The sequence below is a fragment of the Gigantopelta aegis genome, chromosome 10 (assembly GCF_016097555.1).
Source record: "Gigantopelta aegis isolate Gae_Host chromosome 10, Gae_host_genome, whole genome shotgun sequence".
In the NCBI taxonomy this organism is placed as follows: domain Eukaryota; kingdom Metazoa; phylum Mollusca; class Gastropoda; order Neomphalida; family Peltospiridae; genus Gigantopelta; species Gigantopelta aegis.
This window is the reverse complement of record NC_054708.1, coordinates 47,617,733-47,638,289: the sequence shown is the minus strand read 5'-3', so window position 1 is coordinate 47,638,289 and position 20,557 is coordinate 47,617,733. Positions and strand designations below refer to the sequence as shown.

Here is a 20,557-nt window from a genome sequence, read left to right as displayed (position 1 = left end):
GAACAATGGTTGAAATAGTGTACCCTGCTAACACTGGCTTATAACTGACACTTACAGAACAATGGTTGAAATAGTGTACCCTGCTAACACTGGCTTATAACTGACACTTACAGAACAATGGTTGAAATAATGTGCCCTGCTAACACTGGCTTATAACGGACACTTACAGAACAATGGTTGAAATAATGTGCCCTGCTAACACTGGCTTATAACTAACACCCTTACAGAATAATGGTTGAAATAGTATACCCTGCTAACACTGGTTTATAACTGACACATTTACAGAACAATGATTGAAATAATGTGCCTGCTAACACTGGCTTATAACTGACACACTTACAGAACAATGGTTTACAACTGACATGCTTACAAAACAATGGTTGAAATAATATACCCTGCTAACAGTAACACTGGCTTGTAATTGACACTTTGAAGGCAGGGAATGAGTAAGATTCAATTTCAATCAGTAGACCGTAATTATCCTTGACACCTTGTACAAACATAATCAATGTTACAAACACAATGTTTAAGGCAAAAACACACAATTCAAGAGAAAAAAACAACTAAAGATTTTTTAAATTTATTTATTCATTTTGTTGTAAGTAAACAAAAGCAAATAAAACAGACACTGACACAAACAAGCTATGTCAGTCCTATTTACCAACATAACTATTACATTATTGTAAGACATGTTAGATAAGTACATTTCATAACAAGCATTCAGCAATACAGCTGATCAGAAATCAGAATCATTTTTGGCAAATCTTCCTTATCCACACACAACCCTAACAATTTTTTTTTTTTTAAAGGATAGTTACATTCAATACCTTTTAAAACATTTTGCTCTATAAAACCAACATAATGTTTATATTTCGTAATCCAATATCGCTACATTATGATTTAGAAAAATTAATACATTTTGGATATTCTGTGTAAAATTTTCTTCACAAGGAGGCTTTTGTTGGTGCTTTTGGAGGAAATTTAGCACAGAAGTCAGAATGTGGCATTATGGGACTAAACGTCTGTTTTATTCCAAAGATATTCAGTTCAGGTCTCACTACACAGATCACTTCCAGGTGAGAGTTCATTCATCACGGTCCACTATAGTTCCTAATTGTGGCACATGTTATGGTTCACATATTCACTTCTAGGAAATGGTGAAGAATTAAAACAATATGTATGTTTAATGGTAAGCCTTCTGGCAGTATTTTGCCCATGTTATTTTGTAATATTGTGCATCGACCTTTTGGGACATGGGTATATAGCGCAAGTGACAGCCGGAGTGAATCGGTTAATGAACCACCTGTTCGGACCGGTACTACAGCCAGATGCGGTCATATAGCAAAAAACTGAGACGGAAATGTTCACAATTTTGGAGTGAATATAAATGCTTATATAATGTATGTTCGCAATGGTGTATGTTGTTAGTGCCAATGAGAACCCGTTCTATGGGCAATCTTCCATTGAAGTTGGGCAGTTTAATATGGGTTTCAATGGCAGATGACATCTGTGTAGTGAGACCTCGGGGAGGGAATAAGGAAATCTTTCCTGTAAACTTGACAGTTAATTTAGTTTTGGTTTTCTCCATCTCATTTTCAAAATGCACTGTACAAATCATATTAATCAGTCATTTACGTTTCGTGACTTCTCCTTTGAAGTTTTTTTGTTTCATGTAAAATTACTTACTATCATAACTATACTCGAGTAGTTATGGAGTGACTTAAATAATAATAATAATGATCAAGGCTCTGCCTGTTGTCCATTAGTCTTTAGTAATAGATATTGATTAAAGCAAGTGTTTTTAGGTTTTTAAAAAGCTGAAGAAAAACAAAATATGAGATACACGAGAGAATAATTTTTCAATGAAAATTATTTTATTTTTAATCGGTTACAGGTGAGACATAAATATACCCCCTTTCAGCAAATATTTTTAGTGTTTTTGTCACCTATTCCAGTTGCCGTAAGCTTGACATAAAAAGAAAAGGAAAACTGTTTTGGAAATAATAAATCTTTTTTATTTTTATATGTATATTGTGGAAACCGTGGTCAAAATTTAAACAAAAATTAATGAAGAAAGTTGTCTGCCCACAGTTTGAAAATATAGTCTTAAGACTCATTCACCGTGATGAATAAATATCGTGAATCAATCAGAGAAAAAACCTTTCCATGATGATCAGAAACGTTCATTGAATCACCACCATCCAGTGAAAACGTTTGAGTCTTTTACCCAGTACCTGATAAGGCAGGGCTATGAATGAGAGTATAAATTCCAACAGCATGCCAGCACGGGGTCACCGCTGTTTGTTCTGAGCTGCTTCTTTTCGTGCTGCGTCCTGCAGCAGCTGAGTGTCACACTCATCAGTGGGAAGTTGAACGTAGCGAACCACAGAGCCACGTATGAAACACGTCTTCACAGACAACTGAAAAAAAAAAAATTAGAGCTAGTCTTTAACTCAGTGACCACAAGAGCCATGTATAAAACATCTCTTCACAGACAACTGCAATAGAAAATCAGAGCTAGTCTATAACTCCGTGACCACAAGAGACATGTACAAAACACATCTTCATAGACAATTGCAAAGGAAAATCTATAGATCGACTACAGTCCGAACCAAAATGTTAACAACTACCAAAAATTGCTCTCCTACCTTTATTTTTCGTTAAGATTTTACTCACATTTTGTCCAGACAGAAATCTAGGAAAAACCATTGCAATGACACAGATTCCACATACTAGATGTTAACCATGTCACCAATATCGACTTCACTGAGATTGCATAGGGCAAAAAGCATGTAATTTTGTGCCGGCTGCCATTTTGACTTTTTATGGAATATTCTCCAAGAGGGGTGAAAACACTGAAAGGATATGACTCAATCTAGCAACGTCATAACATGTTATGATATAAAAGCAAATGTGATGACGTCATATTAATTTTTTAAATAATTTTTTGGCAACAGTGATAAGAGTGCAGGCTGAAGAATGATAGGTGCTGGATTCATATCCCAGCCATCTGTAATCAAGTACAAAATAGAAATAAATCCTTACACACATAGCTTTCTGTCAGTCATTAAGTGCATATCATGTGGTATTTTGTATGTTGTTTTAAATAGCCTGTAACATATGAACTTGATGACTTTGATGCATTAAATCTGGGTTGGAGCCAGTACTAAAATAAAAATGTCCCACTGCCTCAATAGGGATACGAACATAGTACCTACCAGCCTCATGTCTGATACCGTAATCACTACTCCACAGATGCAGGTTAATATATTAGTATTTTAATGTCATGTCACACATAGACAAACCTTAGAAATAAATGTGTCATATTATAAATGAGAGTAACATGGACATATTTTTCTCACATTAATATATTATGACTGCATTAGTTTTAGGACCTTCAGTATATTTCTCACTTATATTCCCAAATAATTAAAACTTGATCACATAGACATTTAACAGAACACAAAAAGAAAAGTAAAAATAATTTAGCAACAGAAGATATTAAACACAGTTTGTCCCTCTAAGCTAGAGTTCTTAATTAAATTAGAACAAAAGACTAACTGCTTCAAGATATGTAATATAGTTATCTCCCCTTAGCAACAGATTGATTAGATGTTCTATTCCTTGTGGCGTGATAATAAATGACAGCAGAAAACTAGTAACACTGTCTGTTGATATTCTAATTACCATACCGCTATATTTCATAAAGTTGCTGGTGGCAAGACCGACAAACTGTCACACCATTATGATGTATATATAAAACATAATTAGTAAATTGCAAGCACTATATGGTAAAATAACTGTAAATGTACTGTTATTGTTAAAATGTTGCACTGTTACCATGTTACTGAACATATTAACTACAGAAAATTTATTGTTTTCTCTCTTCAGTTACTTAACCTGACCTCTCACGAAGTACACCACACATGGGTCAAAGTTAACATCCTGAACCAGGCACATTGTGGTTGAGATATCTTGTTTAATGGAGTATTTTGAAGTTATGAAATACTGTATTGCCAGTGTATATGCACTACACATGTATGTTTGAAAGGCAGTGGTCAAATCTGGCTCACACTTTCATTCATTTTTCTCATCTATTATTATCTTAATATATATCCAAAAAAAAACTTTCCAATTTCTCCCACGATTTCAATCTGTTTCGACCCTGTCTGTCAATTTCCTCTGACTGTCTTCTGAGCTGTTCACACCATTGCCTACCCTTCTCAACTTCCTCCACAGGTGCAGTCTCTGAACATTTCCATGCACCCACCTGACATCCTCATCCTCTGCTGCTAATAAAACTTGTCTGACCCATGGCACTATCTAACGACCACCCGCCAGTAGTAGGGGAGCATAGTAGGTGGTAACAAACTTGTGCCTCTTAACAATGACAGAAGTAACTACTGAACACTCTCTGAAGTGGTCAGACAAAACCCACAGGCAAAAGCTGATGGGATATGGCAGGTGTGTAGCACGTATAGTCACAAGAGACAAGCACCCATTATGGTTGGAGAAACAAGGATTGGGATGTGGAGGTGGACAGCGAGAGAAGTTGAAGAATAGGAGGAGCTGCCAGAAAGAAAATAAGATGGCAGTCAAAAGGAGAAAAAGGAAAGGGGCTGTGGGATAAAAAAAAAAAAAAAAAAATTGTTCAAAATGGCCTGTATTATTATTATATATATTGTAATATTCTGTTAGACATTCTTAAGTAACAGATGAACACCAATTTGACCATTTACATATTGCACCCCTACCCAATATTTACTAACATGAAGCATGTTTTGTCCGTGCTGTTCAATACATACCATGTGTGGATATTTGTCAGGATCTGTGACGTTAATATCCGTCAGCTTGATGTTGAGGAACTGATCAACAGAATGCAGAGTGCCACAAATACTGGAAAAAAACAGATGAAAAAAGTTTGTTTTGTTTAACGACACCACTGGAGCATATTGATCAATTTATCATCAGCTATTGGATGTCAAATATTTGCAGCAAATAATCTTTTATATTATGCATTTTCCCACAGACAGGAAAGCACATACCACAGGAATGAGAAAAAAAAACCCAGTCAGTTGAATGGATCCACTGAGGTGGTTCGATCCTGCGACACGAGCACTCAACAGACCGAGCTAAATCCTGCCCCACATATACTGAAATGGAATGGTATATAGTATATAAAAAGAAGAAGGTAAATCTAGCAGTACAATAAAAATTGAAAAATGGCTAAACATATTTCCGCATGCACTGTAGCTTCAAGTTCACTGCAATGAATTTTAAGTAGAACACTTTTCATTTAACAGGAATGAATAAATAAAAAATAATTAAAAATTTAAAATTGTTATATCTGTAGTAAATGGAGCTACAAGTATACATAAACATGAAAACTTAATGTATAGCTCCCTCTCACCACAAGAAAAAACCTACATGTACAGTTCACTTTTTGATACCGTCATCTGGTGACATTACAGAAAAAGGTTTTACACTTACCTCAGGTCATTCTTGAGTTCCACAACTACATCCTTTCCAACTAAAGACTTAAAGAAGGAATAGAAAAGCTGAAAAAAGAAAAGAAAAAACCCACTGAGTGCAAATAAACCTTTCAGTGTGACTTCAATCTATCAGTACACTAGACATGGACAAAATAATTTTTAACCAGACGTTGTGTATAGGACAGAGAAACAATCAATCAATCAATCAATCAATCCATATTACATGCAGGAGAGCAAAAAAATGTGTACAGCGTTTCTGCCAGAGAGTAAAATGGGCATGGCGCCATACCCAAATATTTTTGCAGATTTTTTTTTTTTTTTAAGTTGACCTTTTAACAATATTAATGACCCTCGTCATTACTGTACATATGATTTTCTTAACCATAACCCTAAACCTAACCCATTTTCTTTTTCGGTGAGGCACCCTATACCCCATATTGACTTCAGCACACACATTGTAAATATTCAACTTCATAGTGCCATACCCAAAATTTATTTCTGTTAAAACACTGGTACAGGAGGCATTTATTTCAATCAAAACCACATTTTAACACTTTTCTATTTTGGATGATTTGGACATAGGATTTCAAATTTCATGGGAAACACTTTTTCGGTTCCTTGACTTCTGATCATGGGAAATGGAAACTGTTTTAGGTTCTGTTGAATAGTCACACTCGATATAATAATCATGGGAAATGAAATTTTGGTTCCGTGATTTTACGGACACGCTACTAACACGATACCGGGAACGATTGTTTCCGTTATATCCGAAGGTCTGCTACTGATCTGTACAAACCTCAAAGTTTATGTTAAGAGGAGATCAATTCACCACTTGCTGAAAATATTCCAGGCATTGAAAGCAAAATAATGGTTGCCTTTTTTGGCAAACATTGTTAACAGAAATAAACAGTAATATATCTTACACTTAGGATGGGGAAATACATGTAAGTCTATTTCTGAAATTAATAAAATGGATTTAGTCATGCTGTTAAATGACTGACCATTACCGTACATGAAATTTTTAAACATTTAAAACTTTAATTTTGGGGGGAGAAAATAAAGAGTATGTTTATTATAATTGTTAGAGTTTTAGCATCTTTTCTGAACATTAATTAAATCATGTACCACTTTTATATTTAATAAATATTTCATTACCAACATATTAATAACTTTAATAGAGAACCATAACTGAACACAATAAACTTATTCATTTCAACTTATTTTCGTGCTTATATCCAATTAAGGTTCAAGCACGCTGTCCTTGGCACACACCGCAGCTATCTGAGCTGTCTGTCCAGGACAGTTAGTTAGCTGTTAGTAAAAGAGAAGAGGGTGTAGTGGTCCTACATCTACCTATTGAGTTATTAAAACTCGCTCTGGGTGGGAGCTGGTACTGGGCTGCGAACCCAGTACCTACCAGCCTTATGTCCGATGGCTTAACTAAGACACCACCGCGACCGGTACTTATTAATTAGTACATGTACCTACAAGATCACAGAAGTACAAGGGGAGTAACTCCATACTGTAGATTAACTGGTCAAATGGATCCCTGATCTTACAAACATTTTCTAGGGCAATAAACTTTAATAATAAAGGGAAGAAATGGTATATGCACTGTATTAATAACCTCTGTACATGAAAGCAGACATAAAAGTGACTATTGACATTTTGTTAGAAAATAACTAGGTTTCTGTAATTTTTGAAGTTCAATAGATAATATTAATTTAGATAAATTTGGAAAAATTGGTCGGATATAAGCTGAGCCGACTTATAATCTCTGACGCACCTAAGAACAAACCGCAAAGTTCACGTGTAACCGTAACCAAAAAGAAATAAAGTTTAAACAAATATAATTTACTTAAATAGTTGGTCCTTTGCTGTATCAGGGTTCACAGACTTAAAGACCAAACAAATTCAAAGACTTTTCCCTGCCATTTTCAAAGACATTCAAAGACTTTTACACGACCATCAAACTTGAAAGAATAGAATGCAATAAAAATACCAAATCAGTTTGTTTAGGTTGCTGTCCACTGCAATAAATTTAGCTTTTTTGCATGCATCACGACAGATTAAACCTTGTAAGTGGAAAATATCAAATGCATGCAGCTGTAAAAGATATCATCATTGATTTGGCTATGATTTGTGAGAATTTAAAGACTTTTATGACAATTCAAAGACTTTCAAAGACCTACAAATAATGTTTTCAAATTCAAAGACTTTCAAGGAAGTTAAAGACCGCTACAAACCTAGTGTATATAACATACTATTTGTTATTAATATTTACTGCCGAATTCATTTGGTTAAAGTGGCATTCTCATTATGCGATTAGTTGCACTGATTTGTCGTAATGACTCGAATCGTGTGTGTGGGAAGACATTACATCACAAGATTTCATGACGTCAAACAAAGCTCGTCAGTTTAAAAATATTTTGCGTGAAATGTAAGTGCATACAATTTTCCAGTAAAATAAAGAAAAGATGAATGTAGACATTTAACTGATGGCATTATGTAACAAAACAATTATTGACCACATCCGGACAATAACAGGTTTCATGGACCCATGAAATCCAGACATTTTGACATGTTTATAAGCAAATGAAAACACCTGGAAGTGACAAAACTAAACGGTTGTACTTTAATGTGCTTTGATTGGCTGAGAGTTTACGTTCTGTCATGAGAAATACTGTTCAATGTGACATCACTGGTTCGCGTGTGCTCTCATGCTTTAGAACATATGTGACATGCGCAACTATTGATTATTCTACGATAAATTGTGACGTCTTCAGACTTAGCGGAAACCTGCTACATGTTTTCATTAGTGGCAAGGGATCATTTATATGCAATTTCCGACAGACAGGACAGCACATACATTTGATATACACTTGTGGGGCATTGGTTGGGACGGGGAAAAAACCCAAGTAGAGAATGAGTCCACAGAGAGGATTCGATCCTTCAACCAACCAAAACACCTCAGCCAAGCTCAGGCGTGCGATGTAGTGCCTTTAAAAACATGCGGAGAATGCTTTAGGTATACGACTAATTCGTTTTGCTTATTTCTAATATGCGTTACCATTAAATGTTTTCAAAACATAACATATATCTCAAGGAATAATAACTAATATGCATTTTATAAAATGAAATTAGTATGTACCATGTTGAAACGTCCCGCTAGTGGATCGTTGTCAACTAGTAATGAATTTGTGCTACGCCGTATAAACAAATGGTTGTAAAACAGTCCAAATTACTAAACACCGAAAAGAACTGAAACATTCACTAAAAACAATACAACTCGCCCCAAAATTGACTCACTCGTACCAATTCACCATTGATTGATGAATTCGCCCTATTAGTTTATTAGTTCGCCTCAGTCCATGTAGTCAACCCATGGGCTCACATTTTTGTAGGTGTGTGTGTGTGTGTGTGTGTGTGTGTGTGTGTGTCAGGCTGATTTTTGCGAAAATTCCCCAATCTGGATTAACGTTTATTCATAGGTACTACCCCTTTCCCCGCCCGACTTAAGTGCCCTAGGTTTTTTTTTTTTAGTTGTTGTTTTTATTTGTTTGTTGTTGTTTGTTTTTGTTTAGGGTGGGGGGGGTTTGGGGGGTGGGGGTTTTTTTAGGGGGGTTGGGGGGTTTGTTTTGTTTATTATTTGGGCGGGGGGTGTATGTCATCGTTTATTCACAATATAGGCATAGGCCCTACAACAATAAATTGCCTTGAAAATACGTCTCTCAACATCTTTATTTCAACATTTTCCGGGGAGCATGTCTTCGAATTTCCATACAGTTCTCACTCTCGTCAATAGCTCGGCTCATTTGCCTTTGGCAAATTCAAACTCTCCACTTTTTTATTATGCCAATACAAAATGCTGGATCTGCCCCTGACGCCCTCAAAAGAAATAAATTGAAATATACTATGCCGCTCTGCGTGAGGTTTTAGACGTTCCATTATTTGTGGAAGTTCTATTTTAAATGTTTTTGGCAGCTGTAGGTTACATACCAAACCTAAAATATACGGGTTTGTTTTTTCCCAACTCTATATAAATAAAGTTGTTGTTGTTGTTTTTAATCTGGCTTTCCCCCCCACCCCCCACCCCCCAAATTACTAGAAACTTTGCCCTCTCCGCTAGAGATTGTCCCCCACCAAATCCAGATTCGGACACTTGATTAATTCGGGCAAAAATCGGCCTGCTCACCCCCCCCCCCACCCCACAAAAATGGGAGCCCGCTCCAAATCTCGTTCCTACCGGCCTGCATACTGGCGTGCGCTATTTAAAAGTGGCATGCTTCCTAAAGACAGGCGTGCGCTACAACAGCTTGTTCTGAACGTGCACGTAAAGCCCTATGATCTGACCTGACCTAAAGACAGTGTTAGAACCATATTAGCCCGTGTGCACTGCCATACGGACATTTCTAAGAATGGTTATGATAGCTCTCTCTCTCGTGTGTGTGTGTGTGTGTGTGTGTGTGTGTGTGTGTGTGTGTGTGTGTGTGTGTGTGTGTGTGTGTGTGTGTGTGTGTGTGTGTGTGCGCGCGGGTACAGTTCCTATTAAAATAAAAATAGAAAATAACAAGAATTTTGTGGGAATTAAACGTCTCGTCTGTGATAAACTTCAGTCTTGTATTCAGAGTTGTGAAATTCAAGTAAAACCTTAACTCTTATTTACAACACTGTTAGACATAAGCTTTTTTTATTTTATTATGGCAAATAGTTAACTTGACATTAAAATTTTAGTTGACAGTAAATACTTTAAAAAAAAATACACGCTTGCATCAGTTATAATTTAATAGTACATTTCGATCATTGTTGGCATAACTCGGTATTTAGTAGAACCATAAATACAAATAAAATTCATAATAAATAAGTGTAATAGCAGTATACTATGTTCGCATTAATATTATTTCTAATTAAATGTTGAGAACCAAACATATTTTACAAGTTTGTTTATTGTGTCTTTTAACAATCTCACGCGATATTAAATACGAGAATTCGTCTGCAAAGAATCAACTTCCGGCGTGAGAAAGCAAATGTGTTTTTACTTTTAATCTAATTTCTGAGACTAAAAAACATAGTTTAATCATGTTAAGAGGCCAGAACGTTGTTGACAATTACTATATGCAAAAGGGACCAAAGGAGACTCAGTTTAATCCATATGCACATAATGGAGGGTGAGTTGTTTATGTATTTTTGTTTATTTTAAAGTGGCAGTGGAGATACTCCGAGTCAAATGTCATGGATGGGTGGAATGCAATTCAAAATGAACAATAAATTGGCCGAGTTAAAAGTGTACTAGGTGTCGATAAACATATATTAGGCCACCTTTGGGTATTGGATTTAACCCTTCCTGTCCAACAAATTAAAAAAATATGTTATGGTTATATTATATATAGTGACCAGTCGAAGTAGGGCGATCTCGCCACCGGTCGATCTCACACGGGCGAGATCGCCGTAAATTCCATATACTGCTGGGCGAAATCGCCGTACTATATATACCTAACTAAAGAGGAATTTTATTATTTAAAATGTTTATATTACTATCATTTACTGCATGAAATGATACGAACAATGTTCAAATCAAATGTGATGTGTCCTTTTTTTCTGTCTTTGCCTGTTAAAGTGTTTCTTGTGAGTATAGTTTTCTCGCAGTGACCACTATGCATACCGTTTTAAAGACGATTAACACTAATAATAGTGAACTCTAATCAACATATAGACATAAACTGTTATAATGAATTATAATTTCCCTGTAATGAAACTGAAATCGTGAAATGCTAATAAGCAATATATCTTTATATCTGTCCTTGTAACTTATCTCGTTAGTTTTCTGTTACTGGTAATTTAATGTGATCAGTTCTATAAAACTGTAGATGTAAAGAACATATCGAAAAAACAAAACATACACAAGCTTTTAGTTTGACATTTTATTAATTTGTAATATATAAGTGTACTATGAAATGGAACACACAAACATGTCGGCGACCACGCCCAACTTTTTGAGAAACCAATATCAAACCCAAAACATGCACTGAATAATAATAAACTTAAAGCACTGTCAGTCGGGCCAACTTTGTTGTAAATAGTATGGAAGACAGAAAACAGACAGATTGTGTTTCAGTTTGAATTTTATTAATTTGTTACATTAATATGTTCTCAAACAATAAGTAAGTGTACAATGAAATGGTACACAAAACGTAGGCGATCTCGCGCCCAACCTTGCTGATATGGAGTAAACTGAACAAAAGCAATGACAGAAAAAACAAAAGCTTGGGAATAAAGAACAGTATCAAACCCAAAACATTAATTAAATATTATTATAATAACCAATTTATTGTAATAAACAGTGACATTCCCGTCTGCTTATATGTATATAGAGTACAGCGATTTCGCCCAGCAATATATGGAATTTACGGCTATCTCACCCGGGCGAGATCGACCGGTGGCGAAATCGCCGGACTCCGACCAGTCATAGCGTCCCCGCATCAAATAACGTCCCCGCGTACGAAGGAGGCTGTGCATTAAATAAACAAATAAACAGGGTAGTTGGAAACATCAAAGAATTAGCTTTATTGGGCATTAAATCCTCTAGCCCGAGTACTTTGACTGTAAGAGAGCTAGACAGACATTTGGACATAAACACGCTCTCAGTACAGTCAGAGACCAAGCTATGTATTTTTTTGGCAATTGCCGACAACCAAAAAGTTGTTAAAGATTTCCGCTCTAATACCACAACGATCCTATGTTTGACGTCAAATACATTTACATCGACCATTTTTGAGTTACTTGATTAAAAAAAATTCAGATACTAATCACTAATACACACACTACAGAAAGAAACCCGACAGCACCCACATTCAGCTAAGCGTCGGCAAACTCTAGACAGCAGAATTCTAAGTTCGCCAACCTATATCGTGACGTTGCGTCACATGATCGCCCACTCAGCCATTCCCTTTTCTAGGGGCCATCTCAAAACGACAAGTGCCCGACAATCACACAAAAAAGTTTGTTTTGTGTAACGACACCACTAGAGCACATTGATTCATTAATCATCGGCTATTGGATGTCAAATATTTGGTAATTTTATCATAATGCCGCATAATGGCGAAAGAGTTGTCGGTGTCGGGCACAGAAAAAAAATTGTTGAAAGAAAAATATTGATGTATAGGCCTAATGGCATTCAGGGATTGAATAGGGTTGACATTGAATTTGATTCCACTTCTCTCAGATAATTAGTATGTATGCGGTGTGTAGTCGGTGTTACGGGGATGTTTTGGTAGGAACTGGGGACGTTTTCACTCAGGGACGATATGACTGGTAACCGGTTAGATTGAGGTTGACTACAGTCACTCTTCACACCCATGTTTTGGCTTCATACATAATAAATATAACATATGTTGCCGTAATTTCACTTTAAATCCATATTTCGTAAAATATACAACATTTTTTAATCACAAGATTTTCTTCAGACATATTCAGGTGGACTAGTAATGTTCAAACAAAACAAATTCAATAGCAATTTTGCTTTGGAATTTGTTCAGCGTTCTGAAAATGGAAACGTTATGTACTTGGTTTACAGTTATTGTAAGGAGATGCAAAGTGACATCATTGGAATAATGACGTCATTAAAATTCAAAATTAGCTATATTATTACAATGCTTCACCACATTAAAATAAAAACTAAACAATTACTAATCTTAAATCTATATAAGTAGCAAAATGACTGAAATGTGGGTGTTTTAATGAGAAAATATATTAACAATGTAACTGGTTATATCCTCAGAAATGCTTTGCATATATGCTGAAGATATGCATAATTGTAAAACTTATTTCCCAAGAAAGGATTCTATATAGATGATGAAATTTGGCACACACAAACTACATCACACTAGCTATAAAATGAGCTCAGTTTCAGGATTTTTTAAGTCGTTGAAAATGTTCCCAATCTGACATCTTTTTGATTTTGGAAGGGTGTTATTCCATAACTAAACAGCACATAGATGTAAAATTTTACAATTATGCAGTGATTGGGGTGGACTTCATAGACAAAAAAGATTATTTGTGTGCAGTGAATGTAAGACATTGTTTTAGAGTCTGGAAAATGGGTGCTCGTGAAATAAACTTGCATTTTTGAGAGAATTTTTTTTTTTATCCAGTCATTCAGTATGATGACCAGTCTGCTATAAATCAGTTCTTTATAACCTCCTTAGTGCCCATGCAAAATGTCAGGGCTCTAAGTCCTTTATGTCCTAAGATAATAGGTCTTGAAATATAGCAGGTAAATTATGGCGGCCATTTTTCAGCTAAATTTAACTCTTACCATAGTTAGGAAAATGTCCATTACTTAAAAACTATTTGAAATACAGAACTCAAACTTGAGATTTGTTCATGTGGATAACTGAGGCATGTTTGGTACAAATTTCAATTGGATCTGAGACCGAAGTGTGTGGGCGATTTGTTGATTTAACATGGAATGACTCATTAAATAAACACAATAGACCTAGTTTATTCATCCACTGTGTTCAGTTTAGAAGGGTAAACTTTCATGTTAAAAGACTTGTTGGACTTGCTCAGGTCTATTAATAGATATGGGAAATCCTTTTTCATGAATGCATTTTAGCAACAGTTCTATAAACACGTGCATACTGCATCACTACTGGCATGATATGGTCAAAAACAAATTTAAATATGCATTTTAAAACATACTTCATCGCACTGCTTCAACACAGAAATACTTCATTTTGTCCTCTAATATTAAGTTTGTGACTGTCAGAGCTTGACAAATGACAAATTTGTACTGGACAACATCCGTGACTGGCCACTTATTTACAGGCTTGAACTTATTGAATAAATACATGTGAGTGTATGTAATGATAAATGTATATATTCAAGTATGAGTATCATCTCTGCCATTGTTATCACAAACTGTTATATATTCAAGATTACCAAACATAACATTCCCACTTTAAATGGACAAAATCGTTTTGACTAAATATGTACAAGAGTAAAATACAATTTTTTTTTAAATATTTTACAGAACTGTTCTGGCTATAGCAGGAGAAGATTTTGCTGTGATTGCTTCAGACACCAGGCTCAGTGATGGTTTCTCCATTTATTCTAGAGATGTTCCCAAGGTTTACCAGTTGTAAGAACTGTTTTCCCCTAGATTCAACTTTCTGTTCTCACCATCGATGTCCACTTTTTCTGATGTCTTCTCCCCATAGATCGGTCATCAGAGTTTTTCATTAGCAGACAGTAAATGTTTGGGTTTAAAAGGATACACCTCACCAGAGTTTCTGCCAGAGGGTAAAATGGGTATGTGCATGGTGCCATACCCAAATTTGTTTGCATATTTTACGTTTTTTAAACCTTTTGACAAAATTAATGACTCTTATCATTATTGTATGATTTTCTGGACCCTAACCATAAGCCTAACCCATTTTCTTTATGTGGAAGGCCCCCCATACCCCCTATCGACTGCAGTTGCATTCAGCACACACATTGTAAATATTCAATTTCATAGCGCCATACCCAAAAATGTCTTTCTGGCAGAAACACTGCATTCTGTAAAATATAGCCGCCTACTTTCCAAGGGTTGAATTAATAGTTCGAGGTTCAGGGGATCCCCAGCAAGTCATTTTAGACTCCAGTTAGGAGCCTAGATGATTAACACCATTGTTTTAGTACCAATTCAAATATCGTTTCATTGGTTACCAGGCTACTGATCGTTTCAACTCCTGCTTTCAAAGATAATGGAACAGCCTGGTCCATTTATGGAAGGTTAACATGTTTCCTTATTAGCATTGCTAAGAGTTGCTTACTACTTCTTAAGGTCTCTTAAGAACATGTTGCTTTGTTATGCTAAGAATACACTGCACGATTACTATGGGTTGTCAGAACTAATTGGTTATTGGTTGTCGGTTATGACCTGTCGTGGCCCTATCATAACGACAGGTGTCAGTTGTCAGTCATAGTTTCATTGCTGGTGTCTTCAATGTCACTTGCAATAAATCAGAACAAAAAGTGCGAAAAACAATTTAAAATTTGAATCTTACATGTGTGTAATTGTTATGCAATGAGCAATTGTTGTGTCTTCACAGAATCGTAACCGTCAAACAATAAAGTTGCAGTGTTGTTACACTGTTAGATGTTCTAAACAATATACCACATTGTAATAAAAAATAACTGAATTAATTGTACATTTATATATTATATCTGTATGTTATCCAGTTATAATTAATGTCATAAAGCTGAAACATATACATGTAGACATCTCTCGATCATTCATTGTTTTAACTATTTTAATTTTAGAACAGACAAAACTGTATTGGGAGCATGTGGTTTCCATGGTGACGTCCTGACACTAACAAAGATCTTGCAAGCTAGACTGAAGGTTAGTTTGTATATATAGAATTTATTCTTAATGTAGTTACGTTTTCATTTTTCTTTGGAGCAATTTACTCCTATTGGTGAAGGAGTAAATATTTGGTAAAATTACAAATTTGGTATTTGCATATAATTTTGGCATTCATAGAATAAATACTTGTGTTGTAACAAATTATTAGCATAATGTCATAGTGAAGTAATATTGCATTAGTTTTTAACTAGTTTAAGACAAAACAAAAATGTTTATTTTTAGAAAGGTCGGGTGGTCTTAGAAATAAATATTTATTAATTCAGCACATGAATTAAACCAGATAAAAGCAAGTTCTTTTTAGTACTTTTAACTTAATACATGTACAACTTTTAACTTTTCACACTATTGACAGATTAATGTTTTTACATATTAGTCCTGCAGGTTTTGATAGCACATTTCATATCTTTTCAGATTTATGGTCATGAGCACAACCGGAAAATGACAATATCTGCTATTGCTGCAATGCTGTCAACTATGTTGTACTATAGGAGATTTTTTCCATATTATGTGTACAATATCCTAGCAGGAGTTGACCAGGATGGTAATCATATGTTGTAATTATCACAGCAAATTTGCGAAACCAAACCATACAGCAATGAATAAATTAAGGGATATTTAGGTTGTAATTGACCAATTTGAATGTTAATGCTGGTATTACTGTTAAAAATCGAATTTTATGTTCACAGGATACTACCATTTCTAATTTTATATTTGTGTATATTTATAATCCCCCACTCACCCTGTCTAAGATACTCTAGCAGGCCAGAATAACACCTTTAAACCAACATTCTTTGTTTGCCTTCCAGCCCAATTATTCAAATATTAGTTAACCAGTGGCTGGGATTGGGGGGTGGGACATAGCCCAGTGGTAAAGTGCTCGCTTGATGCACGGTCTTTGTGGGATCGATCCCCGTTGGTGGGCCCATTGGGCTGTTTCTGGTTTCAGCCAATGCACCACGACTGGTATATGAAAGGCCGTAGTATGTGCTATCCTGTCTGGGATGGTGCATATAAAAGATCCCTTGCTGCTAATCGAAAAGAGTAGCCCATGAAGTGGTGACAGCGGGTTTCTTTTCTCAATATCTGTGTGGTCCTTAACCATATGTCCGATGCCATATAACCGTAAATAAAATGTGTTAAGTGTGTCATTAAATAAAACATTTCCTACCAGTGGTTGGGAGAAAATTGCAAACCCAATTTGAAATCTGTGCAAATGGTGATTAAAGAAACCTGTTGAAAATTAATTTGTAAATAGCTAAATTTAGTAAGGTAATCATTAACAGTAAGATAATAAATAATCATTGTGAAGCTAATGCTTCATTTTCTTGGAAATATTTAAAATATAGACATTATACTAACCCATGTTTTAATAAATAGGCTCTAATGATTGTTTAGTAATGTTCATAATTCATTCCAATACTTTTGACCTTCTAGGTAAAGGTTGTGTCTACAGTTTTGACCCTGTTGGGTCCTACGAGAGAGAAGCTTACAGGGCGGGTGGCACAGCCAGTGCAATGCTGCAGCCTCTGCTTGATAACCAGGTAATACTTACACTAGACAGGTTACCTACAAATCTGCCATTATGTATTAAAACAATCAGATTGGGTGTTATATGATTATTTCTTGCATGTATACCAGATAGATGTATCCTCCCGTTTCTAGCAGGAAAGATGGGCCTGTCTTTTCCTGGGAATTTATAACGGACACATGCAGAATGATGTCATTTAGCCAAAATGCCACTAGTATATCGTCAGTATAAGTGAAAATGAAAAAAACCCCATTGTTGGACAGAGAACATTTACGCATTGCGATTCGCTATGTAAGTTTCAGAGATAAAGATCGCTACACAATTTTAAAATAGTAAACAGTAATGAAAATCAATTTTTAATTCACTAGAAATATTGCTAATTAAATTTTTTTAAACAAGATGTTCCCTGTTGGTTCTTGGAAGGAAGGAATTGCACATCTATGACCCATTGCAATACATTTTCCTACGTCCTGCCATATGCATTGGAAGATTCAACAAACAAATCGAATCCTGTATTGATTTTGTTTTCAGTTACGTCACTGATCCAGTGGTTTTACATATTTTTAATGTAACACACATGTTGTTAGGTACATAGGAAAACCGTTGTGTCTGTTGAAGACGGGGAAATCCCATGCCTCAAGATCCAACTTTTTTTGTCTAAAATGTGCTTTGCTTATTTCACACTGTTGCGTTTGTCCTATGCGGAACATAGCCCAGTTGTAAAGCACTTGCTTGATGCACAGGTCTGAGATCGATTCCCATCAGTGGGCCCATTGGGCTATTTCTCGTTCCAGCCGGGTGCTCTTCGACTGTTATTTTCTCGTTACAGCCAGTGCACTTTGACTGTTATATTCTGTCTGTGGGATGGTGCATATAAAACATCCCTTGCTACTAATGGAAAAAATGTAGTGGGTTTCCTCTCTAAGAGTCAGACTATGTGTCAAAATTACCAAATTTTTGACAATCAATAGCCGATGATTAATAAATTAGTGTGATCTAGTTAAACAAAACAAACTTTAAACTCCTGATGCGCTTTCCTGTCTGTAGGATGGTGCATGTAAAAGATCCCATGCTACTAATTGAAAAATGTAGCAGGTTTCCTCTCTAAGACTATACCCGGTATGTCAGAATTACCAAATGTTTTGACATCCAACAGCTGATTATTCAGTGTGCTCTGGTGATGTTGTTAAACAAATCAAACTAACTCTCAGGTTATGATTTCTTCATCCATCAGGCTTTTTTTAACAACTTCTCTTTGTAGTATATACCAGAATAGGGTTGAAACTATAATTGCAGCAGTGTCAGTTAAAACTAATTTTTATTGGTCCTCATAATATTCAGCTAGTCCTAAAATTATAAGATTAATTTTTTTTATGATCTAATACATATTTAAAGTGAAACTCAGCTAATGACCATCACAATTTTAAGACCACTTCATTACTAATATCAATATTTTACAGATGCAACAGCATCAACCTTTCTAGGTTTTTTTTTGCATAGCACTGTGAAATCGCAAAGTTACAAGACTTTAGTGACTATGAATATTTTATTATTATTATATAGTAAAATTATTGAGCACCTGGACAAACTGCCTAGACTTGGTGAATTTTTTTTAATATATCCAAAACTATGTTACTTTGATGTTTGTTCGACTTCTTTTTTAAAAAGTTTTATAGAAGCTACTTTAACTAGCAGTTTTTGTGTTGGAAATATCCACGTTTTTGTAATTCGTGGTTGCCTAACAGAAAACCTTTGTAAAATTCATAATTGCTATTATCCAAGAACATGAGGTTGCCTAGACGACTGCCGATTTTTAACCCTGACAGAATAACAGATACCAAACTGAGTGTATAATCAACACTTGCCATGATAATTACTCTAAATCAATACATGTCTAATTATTATATTTATACAGATTGGCTTCAAGAACATGCAAGGTGTGAAGAAAGTTCCACATGGTCAGGAGAAAACCGTCAGTCTAGTAAAAGACGTGTTCATTTCTGCTGCCGAGAGAGACATATATACAGGAGATTCAATCATAATCAGTGTTGTCAATAAAGATGGAGTTAAAACAGAGACATTTCAACTACGTAAAGACTGATATTATTGGGTGCAGTTTACACTGTGCATATGGACTTGGAGTAACACGTTTCACCCATATTGTTAGTTACAAAGACATGCATCACCTGTTTTGACTGATTAAAAAATAGATCACGTTACTGTATTGTTTTGAATTATATGCCAGTCACTTTCAGCTAGTACCATATAATAAAAACAATTCCACAAGTAAAATGTGTATGCTGGTTTTGTCATGATCTAGTTTAGTATCTGGTACCATTATTAGTCCCCAACCAGAGGGGACTATAGGTTTCTGTGTGTCCCACATATAATTTTCCAGATGTTTTTTTCATAATGCCATGAGATATTGAGATAAAATTTTGTGCATAGCTCTATCACATTTTGTTTCAGATAAAGTTTGACTTTAAGAGATAAGAAAATTTGGTTTCCGTATATATATTTTGGTGTCTAGCTTTATAAATCAAATATAACTTTCCTGGCGATTTACTTATTTTTCACATAGTTATGGCCCTTGAATTTAGGAGATATACAAATTTGCCTTGCAGGGGACATATTGCTTTAGCACTACTCTCAGAATGCTTGTTATATTGGTACAAGAGATCTTTGATGTGATTCAATTATCTCAACTAATGGGATGTTCAACTGATGTTATTTCATCTGTTTATTAAAAAAATAGACAAACATTTTAATTATTTTTCACAAAATTACATTTATATCGAGATATCTAATCATCACATATGATACAGAATACTACATGAGTGGCCATTAGATACAATTTATCTTGCAAGTTGTTTTAAAATGAGCAGAAGTAAATTAAATATGTTTTTAAACAAATATAAGGATAAATGGTATTGAATTATTTTAGTTCTTACATGTATTAAAAAAACCGGTTTAAAATAAATTTATTTAGTTGACTTATGTGTAACAAAGAAATCTGTATCAAGTTGTTATACATCAAAGCAGTCAGTAAATTTTGATTGTGCTTATTAAATGGATGGTATGGATTTGGTTTCTGGTTCATTACCTAGAAGCAGCCAATTGTATGTG

At 35.1% G+C, this 20,557-nt stretch overlaps 2 protein-coding genes across 2 annotated transcripts; one reads left to right on the top strand and one right to left on the bottom strand.

The window, feature by feature from the left end:
• Window positions 1-1,842: 1,842 nt before the first annotated feature.
• Window positions 1,843-8,709, bottom strand: LOC121383167 (U6 snRNA-associated Sm-like protein LSm2). The gene is made up of 4 exons (XM_041512998.1): window positions 8,644-8,709; window positions 5,491-5,558; window positions 4,806-4,896; window positions 1,843-2,420 (listed from the first exon to the last, which is right to left on the bottom strand). The coding sequence occupies exons 1-4, from the start codon at window positions 8,644-8,646 to the stop codon at window positions 2,292-2,294; spliced, it is 291 nt and encodes a 96-aa protein (XP_041368932.1). The 5' UTR covers window positions 8,647-8,709; the 3' UTR covers window positions 1,843-2,291.
• A 1,729-nt stretch (window positions 8,710-10,438) lies between these two features.
• LOC121382600 (proteasome subunit beta type-1-B-like) lies at window positions 10,439-19,723 on the top strand. Its single transcript, XM_041512117.1, has 6 exons — window positions 10,439-10,660; window positions 14,524-14,631; window positions 15,798-15,879; window positions 16,315-16,444; window positions 17,338-17,444; window positions 19,347-19,723. Exons 1-6 carry the CDS (start codon window positions 10,572-10,574, stop codon window positions 19,530-19,532), a joined length of 702 nt encoding a protein of 233 aa, XP_041368051.1. The 5' UTR covers window positions 10,439-10,571; the 3' UTR covers window positions 19,533-19,723.
• The last annotated feature ends 834 nt before the right edge of the window (window positions 19,724-20,557 follow it).